Raw genomic sequence first — 23,463 nt, 5'->3', positions numbered from 1 at the left:
GCACCATTCCCAATGATCCCAGCAGACCCCAGCACCATTCCCAATGATCCCAGGAGATCCCAGCACCACCCCAGATCTCCCTGGAGATCCCAGCACCATTCCCAGAGCTCCCAGGAGATCCCAGCACCATTCCCAACGATCCCAGGAGATCCCAGCACCATTCCCCATGATCCCAGGAGATCCCAGAACCATTCCCAGCGCTCCCAGGAGATCCCAGCACCATTCCCCATGATCCCAGGAGATCCCAGCAGCACCCCAGATCTCCCTGGGATCCCAGCACCACCCCAGATCTCCCTGGAGATCCCAGCACCATTCCCCATGATCCCAGGAGATCCCAACACCATTCCCAATGATCCCAGGAGACCCCAGCACCATTCCCAATGATCCCTGGAGATCCCAGCACCGTTCCCCATGATCCCTGTAGATCCCAGCACCACCCCAGATCTCCCTGGAGATCCCAGCACCATTCCCAGCGCTCCCAGGAGATCCCAGCACCATTCCCAACGATCCCAGGAGATCCCAGCACCACCCCAGATCTCCCTGGAGATCCCAGCACCATTCCCAGAGCTCCCAGGAGATCCCAGCACCGTTCCCCATGATCCCTGTAGATCCCAGCACCACCCCAGATCTCCCTGGAGATCCCAGCACCATTCCCAGCGCTCCCAGGAGATCCCAGCACCATTCCCAACGATCCCAGGAGATCCCAGCACCACCCCAGATCTCCCTGGAGATCCCAGCACCATTCCCCACGATCCCAGGAGACCCCAGCACCATTCCCCATGATCCCAGGAGATCCCAGCACCACCCCAGATCTCCCTGGAGATCCCAGCACCATTCCCCACGATCCCAGGAGACCCCAGCACCATTCCCCATGATCCCAGCACCATTCCCCATGATCCCAGGAGATCCCAGCAGCACCCCAGATCTCCCAGGAGATCCCAGCACCACCCCAGATCTCCCTGGAGATCCCAGCACCATTCCCCATGATCCCATCACCATTCCCCATGATCCCAGGAGACCCCAGCACCATTCCCCATGATCCCAGCACCATTCCCCACGATCCCAGGAGATCCCAGCACCACCCCAGAGCTCCCAGGAGATCCCAGCACCATTCCCAATGATCCCAGGAGACCCCAGCACCATTCCCCATGATCCCAGCACCATTCCCCATGATCCCAGCACCATTCCCAACGATCCCAGGAGATCCCAGCACCACCCCAGATCTCCCAGGAGATCCCAGCAGCACCCCAGAACTCACGGGGACCAGGAACTTCTTGACCTCCTCCATGGCGTGGGCCATGAGGGCGTAGGCCTCGCAGGGCGGGCCGAACACCTCGATGAAGACGTGCAGCTCCATGTGCAGGTGCGCGTACTTGGGGTCGCCGCCCTTGCGCAGCTCCTCCTCCTGCAGGCGGAGCCGCGGAGCGCGGCACGGCGTTTCATTGCACTTATTGCTCTTCAATTCGGGTTTTAATTGATTTTTATGGTTATTTTTGTTAATTTAAAAATGTTCTTTTGTGTGGGAACACTGGGATTTTTTTTTTATTTTATTTATTTTTCTTAATTTATCTTTATGATTACTTTCGTTAATTTAAAAAGTGTTCTTTTGTGTGGAAACACTGAGATTTTTTTATTTTATTTTTTTATTTTTATGGTTATTTGTGTTAATTTAAAAATGTTCTTTTGTGTGGGAACACTGGGATTTTTTTTTATTTTATTTATTTTTCTTAATTTATCTTTATGATTACTTTCGTTAATTTTAAAAATGTTCTTTTGGGTGGAAACACTGAGATTTATTTTATTTTATTTATTTTTCTTAATTTATCTTTATGATTACTTTCGTTAATTTTAAAAATGTTCTTTTGCGCAGAAACACTGAGATTTTTTATTTTTCTTAAATTGGGTTTTAAAATTTATTTTTATGGTTATTTTCGTTAATTTTAAAAATGTTCTTTTTGTGTGGAAACACTGAGATTTTTTTTATTTTATTTTTTTATTTTTATGGTTATTTGTGTTAATTTAAAAAGTTTTCTTTTGTGTGGAAACACTGGGATTTTTTTTTTATTTTATTTATTTTTCTTAATTTATCTTTATGATTACTTTCGTTAATTTAAAAATGTTCTTTTGCGTGGAAACACTGAGATTTTTAATTTTTCTTAAATTGCATTTTAAAATTTATTTTTATGGTTATTTTTGTTAATTTAAAACATTTTATTTTGTGTGCAGACACTGAGATTTTTTTATTTTTATTTCATTTATTTCTCTTAAATTTGGTTTTAAAATTTATTTTTATGGTTATTTTCGTTAATTTAAAAAGTGTTTTTTTGTGTGGGAACACTGGGATTTTTATTTTATTTTATTTATTTTTCTTAATTTATCTTTATGATTACTTTCGTTAATTTTAAAAATGTTCTTTTGTGTGGAAACACTGAGATTTTAAAATTTTTCTTAAAATTTGCTTTAAAATTTTATTTTTAAGATTATTTTCGTTAATTTTAAAAATTTTATTTTCTGTGCAGACACTGAGTTTTTTTTAATTTTTATTTCATTTATTTCTCTTAAATTTGGTTTTAAAATGTATTTTTATAGTTTTTTTCATTAATTTAAAAAATGTTCTTTTGTGTGGAAACACTGACATTTTTTAAATTTTATTTTATTTATTTTTCTTAATTTATTTTTATGATTATTTGCTTTAAATTTCAACATTTTCTTTTGTGTGGAAACACAGAGATTGTTCATTGCTTTTTCTTAAAATTAGATTTTAAAACTTATTTTTATGGTTATTTTCATTAATTTTAAAAATTTTCTTTCTCTCATTTCTACTTTATTCATTTTATTTTTTAAATTTTATTTTTACTATTTTTATTTTATTTAATTATTAATTTATACATATTTAATGTATTATATTATATTAAATATATATCATATTAAATATATATTACACATAATATATATATTATATATATTAAATAAAACATACAATATATTTTTATGTATATATTATATTAAATATATATATTACATTTATATATATTTAATTTTTATTTTTTTATTGCCATTATTTTATTTCTAATTTTTTTGCTATTTTTGATTAATTTCATTTTTTTAATTCTATTTTTATTCGTTTTATTTTATTCACTTTTTCTTTAAAATTTCATTTCCGTTATTTTCATTTCATTCCATTTTAAAATTAATTTTCTTATTTTTTAAATGTTATTTTTACCATTTTTATTATATTATATTTTATTCTTACCATTTTTATTGTATTAATTTTATTAATTTTATTTATATTTTATATCATCAAGACTGCTAAAGGAATAAAATCTTTTAAAACTCCTCTCACTTGCCCAATCTCTGTAAAAAACCAACCCAGGAGGGCCTAAAATCCGATTTTTTTCTCTCTTTTTTTACCTCTTTTAGTTTTAACAGGGCGTTTAAAGACATTTAGGGCACAAAAATTGAAAAGAAAAAAAATTCCATTTTTTTATTGCTCCCTCTGCAGCTGGTTTATTTATTTTATTTTATTTTATTTTTTTTTTGCTAAATCAACAGTTTTTAATTGATGCCAGGAAAATTTTTCCCCCAGCAGCTCCTCCAGCTATCTTAAATATATTTTTATTTTTCAGGTTTTTTTTTTTTTTGCAGTTATTTAAGAAATTACAAAACAATCTGAAAATATAAAACCTTTTTGTGCTGCTCAAATAAAATCAGAATTAAGCCACAGCTCTGCTCAAAATAAGCAGGAAGAAATAAAAATGTATTTTTTCCCTTTTTTTTTTTCTTTTTTGCTGTTTAAAAACCCCTCCTGGAACTTTGTGATTCATTAAAAATTCATTAAAAATTCATTAAAAATTAATTAAAAATTAAAAAGGAACCAGAAGAATTTAAATATTTCAGAGAATTTAAATATTTCGCTTGAAATATTTAAATATATAATTTAAATATCACATAATATGCAAATATGTAAATAACATGTAAATAATATGTAAATAATATGTAAATATTTACATATTTCAAGCTAAAAAAGAGATTTTTATCTTTTTATAAAGGGAAAAAAAAAAATTGAGTGAATGGCTCTTCAGGAGAATAATCCTTATTTTATCAAGTTTTTAATTAATCTTTAATTGAAGCTTTTTTCTGGTTTAATTTTGAATAAAATGCTTGAATTCTCCCAGCATAAATGGGATTTTTTTTTGGTTTTTCTCTTACCTTGGTTTTATCTCTCATTGAGCCTTTCCCCAGTACAGAGATTTTAGCACCAGTTTCTTCCTGAAGTCTTTTAATGGTGTTGCCTTGGGGTCCCAAAATCTTCCCAACAAAATTAAACTGGAAATTAAAGAAAAAAAAAAAAATAAAAATCAGATGCAGAGCTTAAAAATGTCAACAGATATTTTTTGTGAATTTTCTGTCAGTTGATAAAAAAAAAAAAAATTTATTTTCAATTTTGTCCTCACCTCACGAAAAAATAATGTACAGGATAAATTAAGTTTTGAAAGGAAAATTCAAGGTTCAAAATGAAAATTTAACTTTCAAAAGGGAAATTCAAGTTGAGTCAAAGGGAAAATTCAAAGCTCAAAAAGAAAATTCAAGATTCAAAAGGAAAATTTAACTTTCAAAGAAAGAATTCAAGGTGTTTCAAAATCAAAATTTAACTTTCAAAGGGAAAATTCAAGTTGATTCAAAAGGAAAATTAAAGGTTCAAAAGGAAAATTTAAATTGGTTCAAAAGGAAAATTCAACTTTCAGGAAAATTCACGGTTCAAAAGGAAAATTCAAGATTCAAAGGGAAAATTCAAGGCTCAAAAGGGAAATTTAAGTTTCAAAGGAAAATTCAAGGTTCAAAAGGAAAATTTAACTTTCAAAAGGAAAATTCAAGGTCTTTAAAAAGGAAAATTCCAGGTTCAAAAGGAAAATTTAAGTTTTGAAAAGAAAACTAAAGGTTCAAAAGGAAAATATAACTTTCAACGAAAAAAATCAAGATTCAAAAGGAAAATTCAACTTTCAGAAAAATTCACGTTTCAAAAGGAAAATTCAAGTTCTTTCAAAAGGAAAATTTAAGTCTTGAAAAGAAAACTAAAGGTTCAAAATGAAAATTCAATGTTCAAAAGGAAAATTCAACTTTCAAAAGGAAAATTCAAGTTGATTCAAAAGGAAAATTTAACTTTCAAAGGGAAAATTCAAGGTGGTTCAAAAGGAAAATTCAACTTTCAGGAAAATTCAAAGTACAAAAGGAAAATTTAATTTTCAAATGGGAAATTCAAGATGTAAAAGGAAAATTTAACTTCCAAAGGAAAATTCAAGTTCTTTCAAAAGGAAAATTTAAGTTTTGAAAAGAAAACTAAAGGTTCAAAAGGAAAATTCAAGTTGATTCAAAAGGAAAATTCAAGGCTCAAAAGGGAAATTTAAGTTTCAAAGGAAAATTCAAGGTTCAAAATGAAAATTTAACTTTCAAAAGGAAAATTCATGTTTCAAAAGAAAAATTTAATTTTCAAAGGAAAATTAAAGGTTCAAAATGAAAATTCAACTTTCATAGAAAAAAATCAACCTTCAAAGGGAAAATTCAAAGTACAAAAGGAAAATTTAATTTTCAAATGGGAAATTCAAGGTTCAAAAGGAAAATTTAATTTTCAAATGGGAAATTCAATGTTCAAAAGGAAAATTTAACTTTCAAAGGAAAATTCAAGTTCTTTCAAAAGGAAAATTTAAGTTTTGAAAAGAAAACTAAAGGTTCAAAATGAAAATTTAACTTTCAAAAGGAAAAATTCAAGATTCAAAAGGAAAATTCAAGATGTTTCAAAAGGAAAATTCAAGGTACAAAAGGAAAATTTAACTTTCAAAAGGGAAATTCAAGTTTCTAACCTTTCTTTTCATGAAAAAAAAAATTTAAAAAAAGCCCCAGCAGAAAATTCAAGCTCAATTAAGTGCTTCAATTTTACCCTGCAGCAGCTTTTCAGCAAATCTTTAAGGAGTTAAATGTCAAAAAAAAAAATTTAAAAAAAAAATACTCCACACACAGAATTATCTGTTCCAGCAATCCAAGATCCCTTAGCCCAAAATAGTCCAAAAATTCAATATATTAGAAATAAAAACCCTGCATTTTTTGCAAAGAATCAAACCAACTCTTGATTTTTTGGGTGAAAAATGGACATTTTTTTATTCCTGCTGCCATTTTGCCAGCTACAAAATCCACCCCCAAAAAAAGAAGAAAATCTGAATTTTTTGTAAAGAATCAAACCAACTCTTGATTTTTTCAATTGAATTTTGGGGTGAAAAATGAAATTATTTTTATTCCTGCTGTCATTTTACCAGCTATAAAATCCCCCCAAAAAAAAAAGAAAAAAAATCTGCATTTTTTGCAAAGAATCAAACCAACTCTTGATTTTTTTCAATTGAATTTTAGGGTGAAAAAATGAAAATTTTTTATTCCTGCCGCCATTTTGCCAGCTATAAAATCCCCCCCCAAAAAAAAAGAACAAAATCTGCATTTTTTGCAAAGAATCAAACCAACTCTTGATTTTTTCAATTGAATTTTAGGGTGAAAAAATGAAAATTTTTTATTCCTGCTGTCATTTTACCTGCTATAAAATCCCAAAAAAAAAAAAAAAGAAAAAAATCGGCATTTTTTGTAAAGAATCAAACCAACTCTTGATATTTCAATTGAATTTTGGGGTGAAAAATGAATTTTTTTTATTCCTGCTGTCATTTTGCCAGATACAAAATCCCCCCCAAAAAAAAAGAAGAAAATCGGAATTTTTTTCAAAGAATCCAACCAACTCTTGATTTTTTGGGTGAAAAATGAAGATTTTTTATTCCTGCTGCCATTTTGCCAGCTACAAAATCCGCCCCCAAAAAAGAAGAAAATCTGCATTTTTTGTAAAGAATCAATCCAACTCTTGATTTTTTTCAATTGAATTTTAGGGTGAAAAATGAATTTTTTTTTATTCCTGCTGCCATTTTGCCAGCTACAAAATCCCAAAAAAAAAAAAAAAAAAAGAAGAAAATCTGCATTTTTTGTAAAGAATCAAACCAACTCTTGATTTTTTCAATTGAATTTTGGGGTGAAAAATGAAATTTTTTTTATTCCTGCTGCCATTTTGCCAGCTACAAAATCCCCCAAAAAAAGAAGAAAATCTGAATTTTTTGCAAAGAATCAATCCAACTCTTGATTTTTTCAATTGAATTTTAGGGTGAAAAATGAAATTTTTTTTATTCCTGCTGTCATTTTGCCAGCTACAAAATCCCAAAAAAAAAAAAAAAAAGATTTGGTTGATTTATTTTTTATTTTTTCTGGCTCTTACCTTGGGGTATTGTTTGACAGGGATCAGAACTCGTTCCTTCAGCTTCATATTCTTGTGGGAAAATAAATCCAGGTAATTTTCTTCCTCTTCCTTCTTTGTTGTCTCACCCTTCTGAATTTTTTCAATTTCTGAGCGAAAAGAAAATTAAAATAATAAGAAATAATTATAGAAAATAATATTTTTTTTGAGATAAAGGGGGTGCGTATATGGATTTTACCTGTAAAATTTGAAATAAAAATAAAAATAATATATAAAAATAACTATTATGAATATGAATAATGTAAAAAGAAAATTAAAATAATAGAAATAATTATAGAAAATAATATATTTTTGAGATAACAGGGGTGCTTATTTGGGTTTTATCTTTAAAATTAGATATTTAAAAAATAATATATAAAAATAACTATTATAAATAGGAATAATGTAAAAAGAAAATTAAAATAATAGAAATAATTATAGAAAATAATATATTTTTTGAGATAAAGGGGGTGCTTATTTGGAATTTATCTGTAAAATTTGAAATAAAAAAAATATAAAAAAGAATAGAACTGTTATAAATATAAATAATAACAATATTAATTTATATAAAAATTATTAATATTAACATATATTATTAATTTATATACATTTATTTATATTAATATATAATATTATTAATTTATATAAGAGTATTAATATTTTTATATATGTAACATAGAATATTATTAATTTATATAAAAATAAGGCTTAAGCATCAGACCAGAGATGGAATCACAAGGACAGAACCCTACAAATACCAGAAGGGATCTAAATCTGCAAGGAAACCAGCCCAAAAACCACATCAAAATTCAATATTTTTGCTAAATTGTGACAGAAATCAGCAAATTTTCATCATTTAACTCAAATTTATTTTGAAATCCGCCCTTTAATTAGTGGTGGCAACACGTCCAGTGATGCGTTTTGGGTTAAATTTTGGTTAAATTAAAAAATATTAAAAATTATATATTATATATAAAATATATATTATATATTTTTATATATATACAAATTATATCTATAAAAATCTATATAAATTTAGATTATATATATAAAAATTACATATAAATATATAATTATATATAAAAATATATGTTATATATATTATAGATTTTCTATATTTAATATATAATTATATATTAATTTATTATATATTAATATAATATTTAATATGCAATACATTGTTATACTATTATATAATATATAATATTACTATAGATTATTATATATTATATAATTTTACTATATATAATTATTATGTATTATATTATATATTAATATTAAAATATTTGAAATATTCCCAATATTTCAATATTCCCAGGATTAGTGTGATTATTTGGAATAGAATTATTTGGAATAGTGTTTTTATTTCCTAACTCGGTGTGGTGTTGGTTAGGAAATTCTCCCAGCTTCATTTCATGCAATAAAGTCAGATTTATCACACAAATTATTCCTGAGTGGGTTTTTCATCCCTCAGTAAAAGTGACTCCCAGAAATTCTTAATTCAGCAACATCATTATGACTGTTTAATCTCCCAAAATTAAAATTATTATTATTTTTTTAATTAAAAATGAGTTTTAAAGGCGGCCTGAGGTGACAATTCCCAAAAACCTGCTGGAATTAGGTCCTGAAGGGAATTAAATTAAGGATTAAATTCAGTTTTTACTGAGAGAAGCCAGCAGAAAATCCTCATTCCAGGCATTTCTGAGTGAATAAAAATGAATTTTCCTGTTTTCCCAGCATCTACTGTGAGAACACAGCCTGGATTTCCCTCCTCAGGGGGAATAAAACCACAATTTTTATTTCAAGGCCAACAAATCCCCACCAAATCTGGAGTCAATCCATCGTTAACGACGCCAAATTAGTGCTGAGCCTTTGGTCCAACAGAAAAAAAACCAAAACAAAAAAACCCCAAATTGATCCCATCATAAAAATCCACCCCAAAAATTCTCATTTTAAGCTGTTTATCAAGAGAGGTGAAAAAAAAAAAAAAACAAACCCAAATTGATCCCATCATAAACATCCACCCCAAAAATCCTCATTTTAGGTTGTTTATCAGGAGAGGTGAAAAAAACAAAAACCCAAATTGATCCCATCATACACATCTACCCCAAAAATCCTCTTTTTAGGTTGTTTATCAGGAGAGGTGAAAAAAAGCCAAAAAAAAAAAACCCAAATTGATCCCATCATAAACATCCACCCCAAAAATCCTCATTTTAGATTATCAGGAGAGGTGAAAAAAAAACCAAAAAAAAAACCCCCAAATTGATCCCATCATAAACATCCACCCCAAAAATCCTCATTTTAAGTTGTTTATCAGGAAAGGTGAAAAAAAAAAACCCCAAAAAAACCCCCAATTGCGCCATTTCAGCACCAAACCCATGGCTTGGACATTTAATTTCTGAGCCTTTTCCAAAGGAAGGAGACACTTCCCAAGGTGATAATTAACCCAAATAAAAGATAATTAACCCAAAATTATCCACAGCACTGGGACTGAGCTGGGCAGCCTGCTCAGGCAGCATTGCCACCACAGCAGCTGCAATATTTTGTATTTCCAGGGATTTTTGGCCGGGCTCCCAAGAGCTGCGTGCAGCCGGGGAGAGCGAAAACCCGCGCCGCCGCAATTGGCGCCCAACGTGGGGCCGAGGCCTCGAAGACGTTGGATATTTGGGATATTTGGGATTTTATCTATTAGGGATCATCCAAGCAGGAATAAAGGGTCACCACCACCCTTGTGAACAACCCCTGACCAAAAAAAAAAATAATAATTCCAACCCCAAGGAAAAATCATTAATCATCTCTATTTTAATTATAAATATTTTTTTTAATGGGTTCAGTGATATAAATTGGGTTTTAGTTGGAAGATCTCCCAACTCCCCATAAAAGTGTTACCAAAAAAATTAAAATTACCAAAAAAATTAAATCCAGCCTCAAGGAAAAATCATCAAATCATCTCTATTTTTTTTTTTTTTTGTTACGGGATCAATGATATAAATTGGGTTTTATTTGGAAGATCTGAACACAGAATTCAGGGATTTTGCTGGGCCTTCATTGTGTCTTGGGATCAAACCATGACACAGAAATTGTGCAAAAAAAGCTGAATTTTGTATTTCTACTCCCAGCAGCCCCTTGGCTCCCTCACAAAAGTGTTACCAAAAGAATTAAATCCAACCTCAAGGAAAAATCATCATCTGTATTTTAATTTTTTTAATGGGATCAATGATATAAATTGGGTTTTAGTTGGAAGATCTCCCAGCAGCCCCTTGGCTCCCTCACAAAAGTGTTACCAAAAGAATTAAATCCAACATCAAGGAAAAATCATTAATTAATCTCTATTTTAATTTTTTTAATGGGTTCAGTGATATAAATTGGGTTTTAGTTGGAAGATCTGAACACAGAATTCAGGGATTTTGGTGGGGCCTCAAACCATGACACAGAAATTGTGCAAAAAAAGCTGAATTTTGTATTTCTACTCCCAGCAGCCCCTTGGCTCCCTCACAAAAGTGTTACCAAAAGAATTAAATCCAACCTCAATGGAAAATCATCAAATCATCTGTATTTTAATTTTTTTAATGGGTTCAGTGATATAAATTGGATTTTAGTTGGAAGATCTCCCAGCAGCCCCTTGGCTCACTCACGAAAGTGTTATCAAAAGAATTAAAATGACCAAAAAAATGAAATACAACCTCAAGGGAAAAATCATTAATCATCTCTATTTTAATTATATATTTTTTGTTATGGGATCAATGCTATAAATCGGGTTTTATTTGGAAGATCTGAACACAGAATTCAGGGATTTTGGTGGGGCCTCAAACCATGACACAGAAATTGTGCAAAAAAAGCTGAATTTTGTATTTCTACTCCCAGCAGCCCCTTGATTCCCTCACAAAAGTGTTACCAAAAGAAGTAAATCCAACCTCAAGGAAAAATCATCAAATCATCTGTATTTTAATTTTTTAATGGGTTCAGTGATATAAATTGGGTTTTAGTTGGAAGATCTCCCAGCAGCCCCTTGGCTCACTCACAAAAGTGTTACCAAAAGAATTAAATCCAACCTCAATGGAAAATCATTAAATCATCTCAATTTTAATTTTTTTAATGGGATCAATGATATAAATTGGGTTTTATTTGGAAAATCTCCCAGCAGCCCCTAGGCTCCCTCACAAAAGTGTTACCAAAAGAATTAAAATGACCAAAAAAATGAAATACAACCTCAAGGAAAAATCATTAATCATCTCTATTTTAATTATATTTTTTTTTTTTTTGTTATGGGATCAATGATATAAATTGGGTTTTATTTGGAAGATCTGAACACAGAATTCAGGGATTTTGGTGGGGCCTCAAACCATGACACAGAAATTGTGCAAAAAAAGCTGAATTTTGTATTTCTACTCCCAGCAGCCCCCTTGGCTCCCTCACAAAAGTGTTACCAAAAGAATTAAATCCAACCTCAAGGAAAAATCATCATCTATATTTTAATTTTTTTAATGGGATCAATGATATAAATTGGGTTTTAGTTGGAAGATCTCCCAGCAGCCCCTTGGCTCCCTCACAAAAGTGTTACCAAAAGAATTAAATCCAACCTCAATGGAAAATCATTAAATCATCTCTATTTTAATTTTTTTAATGGGATCAATGATATAAATTGGGTTTTATTTGGAAGATCTGAACACAGAATTCAGGGATTTTGGTGGGGCCTCAAACCATGACACAAAAATTGTGCAAAAAAAGCTGAATTTTGTATTTCTACTCCCAGCAGCCCCTTGGCTCCCTCACAAAAGTGTTACCACGACTCCTTAATTTTCAAAATTAAAAGAAATCTCTTGAATTTTACTGTAAGAAGTGATTTTTCTGAAAGTACAAAGCAAAAGTAAAAAAAACCCAAAAAACCTCAAGTTCACACGCTGCCAAATTTATAAAATAAGACAAAAGAGGTGCCTTGGTTCGTTTTATGGAGGTTTTTTTTTTAATTTTAGCTGCAAGAACAGAGCAGATAACCAAGATTTCGAAATTAAATGTTGCACTGGTTGCCTGGTTAAGGATAACTTAAAACCCTTAAATAATTCCTGAAAAATGCACCCTGCAGACAAACAAGAAATGTTTTTTTACACACACACATCCAGAATAAAAACACCCACAAATTTCCTTGATAAAATTAAACGGAACTAATTAATGACAGTTCAATTAAAATGAAATCAACACGGGGATTTTCTGCCTCCTGAGAACCTCTGCAAAGCAGGAAATCCCAGTTCACAGCCAGCGAAATCCATTCCTGCCTCCTGCCACAGCTGCAGAAACATCTGGGAATTGGGCTGGGAGCGCCACAGGGAATTGAGAAATTGGGGAAAACAAAATGAAATTGAGGAAAACGAAACGAAATTGAGGAAAACGAAACAAAATTTTAAAAAAGCGGCGGCAGCAGCTCCAGGCCTTGAAATGGATCATAAAATATAAGGGAGGAGGAGGAGCAGGGGAATTCCAAGCTCTGGGAATTCCAAACCCTGGGAATCCCAAACCCTGGGAATCCCAAACCCTGGGAATTCCAAGCTCTGGGATAAAATTTTTGCATAAAACAATTCCAGGCTCTGGGAATTCCAAGCTCTGGGAAATCAATTCGATTCAAGCTCCTCCAAGCTTTAGGAATTCCAAGTTTTGGGAATTCCAGGCTCCTCCAAGCTTTGGGAATTTCAAGCTCTGGGAATTTCAAACTTTGGGATAAAACTTTTGCATAAAACAATTCCAGGTTCTGGGAATTCCAAGCTCCTCCAAGCTTTGGGAATTCCAAGTTTGGGAATTCCAAACTTTGGGAATTCCAGGCTCCTCCAAGCTTTGGGAATTCCAAGTTTGGGAATTCCAAACTTTGGGAATTCCAAGCTCTGTGAATTCCAAGCTCCTCCAAGCTTTGGGAATTCCAAGCTCTGGCAATTCCAAACTTTGGGAATTCCAAGCTCTGGGCATTCCAGGCTCCTCCAAGCTTTGGGAATTCCAAGCTCTGGGAATTCCAGGCCCTGGCAATTCCAAACTTTGGGAATTCCAAGCTCTGGGCATTCCAGGCTCCTCCAAGCTTTGGGAATTCCAAGCTCCTCCAAGCAGAGCCTCCTCCATCCGTCCCTGCTTCCCAGCTGGTTTGATTTCTCAGGAAGGGGAAGCAGTTCCTGGCCAATTTCCATGAATTTGGCAATCCTAATCCCACTGTTCCCACCCCAAAACACCCCCCAGCCTGGAATTGCAGCCCGGGATTCCCGGGCGGGCAGCTCTGCCTTTGGGGCTCTGAGGGCACTGCCTGGAGAAGGGGCACGGGGAGGGAAAGGTGAGGGTTGGGATGTGGCACAGGTGGGAGAAACTCCTGGAGGGCACCGGGAACGGGAGTGGCCACTGAGGCAGGAACGGGAATGGCCACAGCTCTGGGAACGGCCACAGCAGCAGGAATGGGAATGGCCACAGCTCTGGGAATGGGAATGGCCACAGAGGTGGGAACGGGAGTGGCCACAGCAGCAGGAATGGCCACTGAGGTGGGAACGGGACTGGCCACAGCTCTGGGAATGGGAATGGCCACAGCTCTGGGAATGGGAATGGCCACAGAGGTGGGAAGGGGAATGGCCACTGAGGTGGGAAGGGGAATGGCCACAGCAGCAGGAACAGGGATGGCCACAGAGGTGGGAATGGGAATAGCCACAGCAGCAGGAATGGCCACTGAAGTGGGAACAGGAATGGCCACAGCAGCAGGAATGGCCACAGAGGTGGGAACAGGAGTGGCCACAGAGGTGGGAACGGGAATGGCCACAGCAGCAGGAATGGGAATGGCCACAGCTTGGAATGGGAATGGCCACTGAAGTGGGAATGGGAATGGCCACAGCAGCAGGAACAGGGATGGCCACAGAGGTGAGAAGGGGAATGGCCACAGCTCTGGGAATGGCCACTGAAGTGGGAATGGGAATGGCCACAGAGGCGGGAAGGGGAATGGCCACAGCTCTGGGAATGGGAATGGCCACAGCTCTGGGAATGGGAATGGCCACAGCTCTGGGAACGGGAGTGGCCACAGCTCTGGGAATGGGAATGGCCACAGCTCTGGGAACAGGAGTGGCCACAGCAGTGCCAGCAGTTGAGAACATTGCCACGGCTGAACAAAATAGAAGTTGAAAAGCGCAAAGTGAAACGGTTTCGGAACAATCCAGCCTGGGACAGCTGGGGACACCGGCAGGTGGCCGTGTGGGGGCAGGATATCCACTGGGAAGGACAGGGAAGAGGGAATCTCCACCCCAGGAGAGCCTGGGCTCCACGGGCGATGAGCTCCAGGGTGACCCCCTCACTTCCAGTGACCTCAGCCCTGTTTGTGTCCCAGGAGCCACCACCCCCCGTGTGACATCGCCACCCAACCCTTCCCCAGGAGCGCACAGCCTGGGTCTGGCCTGAATCCAGCAGGGAATTCCCTGGGGGAATCCCTGGCACCTCCAGCTGCTCCTTCCTGCTCTCATTCCCACCCCTCCCGGGCACCCCACATCCCTGGGAAGCTCAGCTCTTTTCCCTTGGAGTTTCTCCATGAAATAAAACTGGCTAAAATTCCCCAAAAAAAACCCCAAAAACCCACACCTGGCTAACACACATTTTCCCAAAGCAGGGAAGCAGAGAGGGCTGTGCCCTTCACACCTCCCCTGCTCTTTCCACAGCATAAACCCAAAGGGAAAAAAAAAAAAAAAAGGATTTTCTTGTTCCTGTGGAAAAGGAAGGTCACACAGACCCCAAATCCCAGGAGGGAAACAAGGAATATATCTGAAAATGCAAGAAATCCCAGTTTTCAGTTTCTCTTTAGGGTAACAGAACCCTCAGAGTCCATGGAATCAATAGGAATCCCATCACTGACAGTGAGAAAAAAAAAAAAAAAAGCCAATTTCCTCTAAAAACACAGAAGCACCACAGTATTTTGGACAAGTTTAAGATGTTGTTTGAAAAGAAATGAACGCAGAATTCCAGCAGGGCTCCCTCCCCGAGGCAGGCAGCCTGAGCAACTTCCACTTCTGGGAAGGAAAAAAAACCAGAATGAGAATTGTGCTGACCCTCAGGATGGTTTCTGTGTCTGGAAATCATTTTGCTGCAGTTGTGCATCACAGCTTTGGCCCAGACTGAAATTCCAAGGAATCCAGAGTGCTCTGGGCAAAAAAAAAAAATTCACCTAAACTCATAATTTGACCTCCAATTCTTCCTCATTGTTTTCCTGCTCAGCTCACCCCGAGCTGGGATTGGGAATGCTCCCCCCTCCAAAAAACAAAAATTATTTTCAAAATCCTCACAGCTGGAGCTGCTGCAATTTTACATCCCCCAAAGCTGCCAGCGTTCAATGAATAAATTAATGAAGAAAAAAAGCCTCGTTACACCCCTCGGGTGAAGGAGGCTTTGCAGGATGTGGGAATTTGCAAACTCCCTGGGTTTCCTTGGGCTGGGAGGAGTCAGGTGAAGAATTTGATTTATCAAAGCCACGGAACCGATGGAAAATGGGATTACAAAACTCATTTATTTCCAGCAAGGTGCTGGCGGGTGAAGAGTTGTTTGCACAATGGGACAGGCAGCAATTCCCAAGAATTATGAATTATTCCCTGCATAAAACGAGCTCCTAAAAGCTCCAGAGCTGCACCAAAACTCTGCATTCTTAAGCCCCGAGAAAAAGAAATAAAATTAAAAAAAAAAAAAAAAAAGCAGGAGGAGAAATAAATATTTTTTTAAAAATCCAATTGATAATTAAAAATTATTAATTAAAATAACTTAAATAAATTATGATTAAATAAATTATGATTACTCATTACTATATAAATTATTATTAAATTTAATAAAATAAAATTTAATAATTTAACCAATTAAAATAATTTTAAAATTCTAATGATTTTTAAAATCCCAATAAAAATTATAATAATATAACAATGAATATAATAATATAATCATGTCTATAATTATATAATACATAATAAAAATAAATGTAATATATAATAATAAATATAATGGGAAATATTATAATAAATGAAAAATGTGACAAATATGATAAATCTAATGATAAAATAAATATAATAAATATAATGATATAAATATAATAATAAGTCTAATGGGAAATATTATAATATAATAAATATGATGATAAATGTGACAAATATGATAAATCTAATGATAAAATAAATATAATTATATAATAATAAATCTAATGATAAATATAATGGGAAATATAATAAATCTAATGATAAATGTGACAAATCTAATGATAAAATAAATCTAATAAATATAATGATATAATAATAAATAAAATGATAAATATAATGGGAAATATTATCATATAATAAATATAATGATGAATACAATGATAAATATTATAAATATTATAAATATAATGATAAATATAATAAAAATATAATAAAGTATTATAAAAATATTATAAAAATATTATAATGGATATAAGAATAAATTTAATAATAAATATAATGAGAAAAAAATAACATAATAATGGTAAAAATCACGATAAACAGAATGCTAATAAATAGAACAACAACAATTTTCAGAGCAGGTGGAAAAAATGAAGCAGCAAGAAAAGCACCGCTGGAGGTGGGACCGGAACAGCTCCTCGCTCCGGGAGCCCCCCAGCTCCGCACCGAGCCCCGAGCGCAGCCCGCGAACGCCCGCCCGGGGCTGGTGGGAACGGGGCAGAACCGGGCAGGGCCGGTGGGAACGGGGCAGAACCGGGCAGGGCCGGGCAGAGCCGGTGGGAACGGGGCAGAACCGGGCAGGGCCGGGCAGGGCCGGTGGGAACGGGGCAGAACCGGGCAGGGCCGGGCAGGGCCGGTGGGAACGGGGCAGAACCGGGCAGGGCCGGTGGGAACGGGGCAGAACCGGGCAGGGCCGGGCAGGGCCGGTGGGAACGGGGCAGAACCGGGCAGGGCCGGGCAGGGCCAGGGAGAACCGGGCAGGGCCAGGCAGAGCCAGGCAGGGCCAGGGAGAACCGGGCAGGGCCAGGGAGAGCCAGGCAGGGCCAGGGAGAGCCAGGCAGGGCCAGGGAGAGCCAGGCAGGGCCAGGGAGAACCGGGCAGGGCCAGGGAGAGCCAGGCAGGGCCAGGCAGAACCAGGCAGAGCCAGGGAGAACCAGGCAGAGCCAGGGAGAACCAGGCAGAACCAGGCAGAACCAGGCAGGGCCAGGCAGAACCGGGCAGGGCCAGGCAGAACCAGGCAGGGCCAGGCAGAACCAGGCAGAACCAGGCAGGGCCAGGCAGAACCAGGCAGAACCAGGCAGGGCCAGGCAGAACCAGGCAGAACCAGGCAGAACCAGGCAGAGCCAGGCAGAACCAGGCAGAGCCAGGGAGAACCAGGCAGAGCCAGGCAGAACCAGGCAGGGCCAGGCAGAACCAGGCAGAACCAGGCAGAACCAGGCAGAGCCAGGCAGAACCAGGCAGAGCCAGGCAGAACCAGGCAGAACCAGGCAGGGCCAGGGAGAACCAGGCAGGGCCCGGCAGGGCCGAGCTGCACAGCGCTGGGCAAGGACAATCCCGGGCACAGAACAAAGAGCGCCGCTGCCATCCCTTCCTCCGCCGGCCTCCGCATTTCCAGCGGGGGGGGGGAAAAACCCCAAACCTCAGTGCCTCCACCCCCTCCCTGCTCCTCAAGGCGCTTTCTGAGCTCCTCTGTCCCTCAGGGGTGGAAGCGCTGCCCTGATTTCGGCTGGTTTTTATTACCAACAGCTGTTGCCGAGCTGCCTTTAACTCATGACTTGTCGCCAAAGCAGGTCACCAGAACGGTCCCAAGGGACGTTCCATCCCACCCCAAAAAGCTGCGAGGAGCTCGGGGACGGCGTAAGGAAGAACGGGCATCGCTTGTTTTCTACTCCCTCCGAACATCACAATTAGCACCAGCGGATTTACTAATTGCCACGGCATTTTACCTCAATTATTAAACTTGAATAATAAAATCATTATTAAAAAAAAAACCCAAATAAATACCGCCACGTTTTATTTCAACTATTAAACCCACATAGTAAAATTATTATTAAAAAAAACCCCCTATTTAATTTCAGTTATCTCAAGGGGGTTTGATTCTCCTGTCCGGCTGAGGCCACACCACACAATGCAACATAAAACCACCAATAAAACACGCACTAAACTCGCGGCTCTGCGGATTCAGCTGCGATTACCCAGGGAAATAAATCCACCCTTTCCCTCCCGCACGGCCACCGGGACCCGCTGCCCCGCCCGGGTTCCCGGTACCTGCGCTGAGGAGCTGCATGGCGTGCGTGAAGGACGGGTCCAGGCTGTCCTTCTCGGCCATCAGCTCGGGCAGGTACTTGTTCTCAGGCTCCATCTTGCCGCCCACCATAGCGGCCGAAGCACCGGATCCCCCCGGCCCTGAGGCCCCGCCGGCAGCGGCCCCACCGGGCGGCGGCTGCGCTCCGCTGGCGGCCCCGCGGGGCCCTCCGCCACGGGGCGGCCGGCGCGGAGGCGGCGCGCGGCCGCCGGGGCCCTGTCCCCGAGCTAAACGACCGGCGGGGTCGTCACGGCGCTGCATGAGGCGGTGCCGCGGAGGGGAACGCGGGGCCGGGCCGGGGACGGCGGCGGGAGCGCAGCGGCCACACCGCCCGCGCAGCGCCCGGGCCGGAAGTGCCGCGGAGGAAGCCCCGCCCACCCCCGTTGTGTGTGTGTGTGAGGGGGGAATCCGCCGCGGGAGCGCTGCGCGCATGCGCCGCGCGCCGCCGCCCCCGCGGGAATGGCGCGCTGCCGGTGGCGTGAGGGGAGCCGTGGGAGCGGGGGGGTGATGGAGGCAGGGAATCGTGGATGTGGGAAGAGAGTAACTCACCCACACGGCGCTGCCGTTGGAATCCCTAAGCCGCGTCGCTCAGCGCCTCTAAAACTCCCATCACCTCCCCGAGCAGTCCCTTCCAATGTCTGGCCGCCCGGACGGCGAAAAAAAAAAAAAAAAAATCTAAATATCTGCTGTGAATCTGCCCTGTCTCAGCTTGAGGCCGTTTCCCCTCAGTTAGATCACTCTTCACACAGCAGAGAGACCGGCCCCACCTCACCACAAGCTCCTGACAATTTGTACCTTGGCTTTGGCAGGTGCTTGTGGAGAGCAATGAGGTTCCCCTTAAGACTAAACCCAGCTGCCTCAGCCGCTCCTCACAAGGCATTTTCTTCGACCTTTCACGAGCCTTTGAGGGGCCCAGAGCTGAACGCAGCACTCGAGTAAAGAGAACCATAAAAATCAAAGTTGTGAGAGACCCGATGCCGGCATGGGGAGCGCGGGCGGGATTCGAACCCGCGGCCACACGCGAACCGCCGACTGCGGGACTCGAACCGGCGGCTCTGCCGGGACGGCGCATGCGCGCTCCGAATTCCCGCCAGGCGGCGGCGCTGAGGCGCGGGAAGTGCCTGAGGGGGCACCGGCACCGGCACCGGCACCGGGCCATGGCGACCGGGACTTTGGCCTGCCCGGATCACAGCGCTGCGCTGAGGTACAGGGGTAGTGCCGCTGTGAGGGCTCAGCGTGTCCCCCCCCCGGCCTCCAGAGGCCGGCAGGGCCTTGGCAGTGCCCTGTGGGAGCTGAGCCTTCCCCTCGCTGCCCTCACGGTGCTGTGGGGCACGGCTCGCTCTGGGGTTAAAACCCTCGGTGTCCCTGAAGGACGAAGCTGCTCGTATCAGGTGGTGTCACACAGTGCTGAAGAAGGAAAGAAAAGAGCCCTAAGGCCTAAGTTTATGTGACTCCAGTTACGACTTTGCAGAGCCATTAAACCCAGCAAAGTGGCACTGAGCAGCTTCTCTGTGTATTTGGAGGGACAAAGGTTTGCTGGTTCCTTTTTTCTCACCCTCAGTTTTGCCCCTTCATGGATGATTCTTCGAGTTTCTTTGCTGATGGGTTTGGGCAAGGAGTTGGACTTGGTGGCCCTTGTGAGTCCCTTCCAACTCGAGCTATTCCATGACTCTATAAATGCAAGAAGTCTGTTTTGCAGGGGTTTCTGTTACTGTGTGTGGAGGCAGCAATTCGCCAGCACAGACACACTCCAGTTGCTTAAATTAGTATACAACACGGCCCTCTATTAATAATTCCACAGTCAGAGCAAGGGAGATGGGAAGACAGCAGCTTTTATAATTGGGGAAATCACACATCTCCTCCAGCCTGTGCAGGAAACAAGGGATCCTTGTTTATCCACCTCTCCCTGAGCTGCCACCCGACGCTGGGGCCACCGCGCTGGCTCCATTCGGCGGCCCCAGCTGGCTCTGAGCGGGTTCTGGCACCGTCCCAGCAGGACTGTGACGGGGAGCAGCCTCCCTTTTCCAGGTGGGATTGATTACACTGGCACACCTGGCCGCACAGGGGTGTCACCCCGTGTCCCCCGAGGCGCGCGGGGCTGCCAGGATCCGAGGCACGGAGTGCCGCGCTCGGGCCGGGAGCGGGGCAGCGGATCCGCGGCTCAGCGATTTCCCGACGTTTCACCGGGGGACGCGGCTGGGCGCCCCAGCGCTTCCCCGTGCGTCCTTGACCCGGGAACCGGTTCCCGGATCCCGGTCCCTGATTGCGATCCTCGTCCCTGGTCCCAGTCCCCAATCCCAGTCCCGATCCCAGTCCCAGATCCCTATCCTGGCCCCGATCCTGATCCTGGTCCCTGATCCCGATGCCTGGTCGCGATCCTGGTCCCTGATACCAATCCCTATCCTGGCCCTGATCCCGGTCCTCGATCCTGATCCTGGTCCCCGGTCCTGATCCCAGATCCCGCATCCCTATCCTGGCCCCCATCCCGATCCTGGTCCTCGGTCCCCGATCCCGGTCCCTGATCCCGGTACCCGATCCCTATCCTGGCCCCGATCCCGGATCCCTGTCCCCGGTCCCGGTCCCTGATCCCGGTCCCCGATCCCGATCCCGGATCCCTATCCTGGCCCCGATCGCGATCCCCGATCCCTATCCTGGCCCCGACCCCTGTCCTCGATCCCGCTCCCGGATCCCTGTCCCCGGTCCCCGATCCCTGTCCCCGCTCCCGGTACCCAGTCCCCGATCCCGATCCTGGTCCCCGATCCCGGATCCCTATCCTGGCCCCGACCTCGATCCCGGCCCCGGTCCCTGTCCCCGATCCCCGATCCCTGTCCCCTGTCCCTGTCCCCTGTCCCCGGTCCCTGTCCCCGATCCCCGATCCCGATCCCCGGTCCCCGGTCCCTGTCCCCGATCCCGATCCCGATCCCCGTCCCGGTCCCGGTCCCGGTCCCGGTCCCGGTCCCGCCGCGCGCTCCGGGAAGCGGAAGCCGCGGGAACCCCCGGGCAGGCCGAACCACTGGCCGCGGTGGGGAGGAGCGGGCTGTACCACTGCGCTAGCGCGGTGGGGGGGAATGCTGGCGTGGAAGGCTCCGTGTGCACGTGCGGCCAGAGGGCCGGTCCAAGTGCGCGGGGGCTGCGGGGGGGGGGGCGGGACGTACCAAGGGTGACTGGGGACGGTCCGTGCCTGGTCAGGGCGAGCCGCCCCCGGGCCATACCAATGCCCAACGCGGGGGGGACAGGCCTGTACCATAGGGCATAAGGGGGGGTTGCTATAAAAGCAGCGGGATGGAAGGAGCCGTTCTCCGCTACATGGAGAGGGGGCACCTCCCGCTAGAGCGAGTTGCTCAAGGTATTACCTAACCTGGCTTCGAACTATGCCAAGCTCGGGGCATTCCACAACTGTGCCAGTGCCTCGCCGCGCTCACAGGGAAGAATTTCCTCCTAACACCTAACCTCTATAGTTGCCTGTCTCGCCACTGCAGTTCGTGACGAAGGATCCCCCCGGTTTCCCCGCAGGCCACTCCAGGCACTGAAAAGTGCTGCGAGCTCCTCCCGCAGCCCTCCATTCCCGGCTCTTCCCCCCCCGTCCCCCCCTGCACGCCTCGAATGGACGCGCCCAGCGCGCTGCCCCGGGGCGGGGGCGCGTGTGGGCGGACCGTACCACTGTGCCGGCCGTGGGTGTGAGGGGCGGGCCGTACCACGGGGCCGCGGGCGGGAGGAGCGCGGCCTGTGCGCGAGGAGCCGTGTGGCGGCGCGCGGGCTCTCGGTGTCTCCGGCCGGACCGGGCCCAGCGCAGCCCCAGCCCCGTCACGGGCCCCGCCGCCCGCCCGCGACCCTGCCCGACCCCGCCCGGCCCCCGGCCCGCTCAATGCCCAGGGTGAGCGGCCAACCGAGGGGGCTTCGGGGGAACCCAGGGGACCGGGGGAGGCTGGAGCCGCCGCCCCGGGAGCTGGGCAAAGAGAGGAATCCCGGGTGTTGCTTGGCGTGTTCGGAGGGGATTCCCTGCTCGGGGGGAGCCGCTCTGGCCTGGAGAGTCTCCTTAGGCCCTTGTGGGTGGTTTGGAGGGGCTTTGGTGCTCCTGGAGACGCTTTGGGAGGGTCTCAGGGTCGCAGGAGGCTGAGGGTGCAGGAGGCTCCCTCTGGGTCGAAGGGCTCGCTTGGAGGGGGGTTTGGGGGTCCTCGAGGGGCTGCTTCGGGGAGTCCTTCCTGTTGTGGAGGAAATTCCCGGCCTGTGGCGTTTGTCTGGGGGATCCTGCGGGGCTTTGAGGGCTCCCTGCGTGCGAGGAGGAGGTTCGGGGGGCACCTCAAACCTCTGGGGTCCCCCCCTGTGCTTGGGGGGCTGCCAACCCCCAGGGGCTGCCTGCTGACCTGCAGCTTTGGGGGTCCCTTCTCCCTGCAGGGATGGTTTTTGGGGGGGTTCTCCCTCACCTGTGGGATGTGGGGGGGGCTCAGGGCTCCTGGGGGTCCCCAAGCCCCCCCTTGCAGCCGGTTTTTGGGGGGATGTTCAGGAAGGGAGGGCATTCCCTGGGGGATGGAAACAGTGGGGGGACAGGGAGGCTGCAGGAGGGTGGAATGTGGGGTTTGTGCCTGGCTTTGGGGGGAATTTGTATCTGGATTTTGAGGGGTTTGTGCCTGGCTTTGGGGGGGGAATTTGTGTCTGGCTTTTGGGGGGAATTTACCTGTTTTTGAGGGGTTTATGCCTGGCTTTTGGGGGGAATTTGTATCTGGTTTTTGAGGGTTTTTTACCTGGTTTTGGGGGGAATTTGTATCTGGATTTTGAGGGGTTTGTGCCTGGCTTTTGGGGGGAATTTGTATCTGGTTTTTGAGGAGTTTATGCCTGGCTTTGGGGGGAATTTGTATCTGGATTTTGAGGGGTTTGTGCCTGGT

General features: G+C 42.9%; 1 protein-coding gene across 3 annotated transcripts in view; it reads right to left on the bottom strand.

Moving 5' to 3' along the window:
- KHDRBS1 (KH RNA binding domain containing, signal transduction associated 1) overlaps window positions 1-18,870 on the bottom strand; it is a 34,778-nt gene extending 15,908 nt beyond the window's left edge. For all 3 annotated transcript variants that reach the window (XR_008440646.1, XR_008440645.1, XM_053999067.1), the window contains exons 1-4: window positions 18,544-18,870; window positions 7,298-7,425; window positions 4,210-4,326; window positions 1,259-1,405 (exon numbers count right to left, since the gene is read on the bottom strand). Coding sequence is in view for 1 of the 3 variants with exons in the window: in XM_053999067.1 (XP_053855042.1) it covers window positions 1,259-1,405; window positions 4,210-4,326; window positions 7,298-7,425; window positions 18,544-18,841 (690 nt within the window). In the remaining 2 variants the exon portion in view is untranslated. The remainder of the gene's footprint in view (window positions 1-1,258; window positions 1,406-4,209; window positions 4,327-7,297; window positions 7,426-18,543) is intronic.
- Between the last annotated feature and the right edge of the window lie 4,593 nt (window positions 18,871-23,463).

This window comes from Vidua macroura, chromosome 25 (genome assembly GCF_024509145.1).
Source record: "Vidua macroura isolate BioBank_ID:100142 chromosome 25, ASM2450914v1, whole genome shotgun sequence".
Taxonomy (NCBI): domain Eukaryota; kingdom Metazoa; phylum Chordata; class Aves; order Passeriformes; family Viduidae; genus Vidua; species Vidua macroura.
Note: the sequence above shows the minus strand (reverse complement) of the source record. Positions and strands in the feature narration are given on the sequence as shown.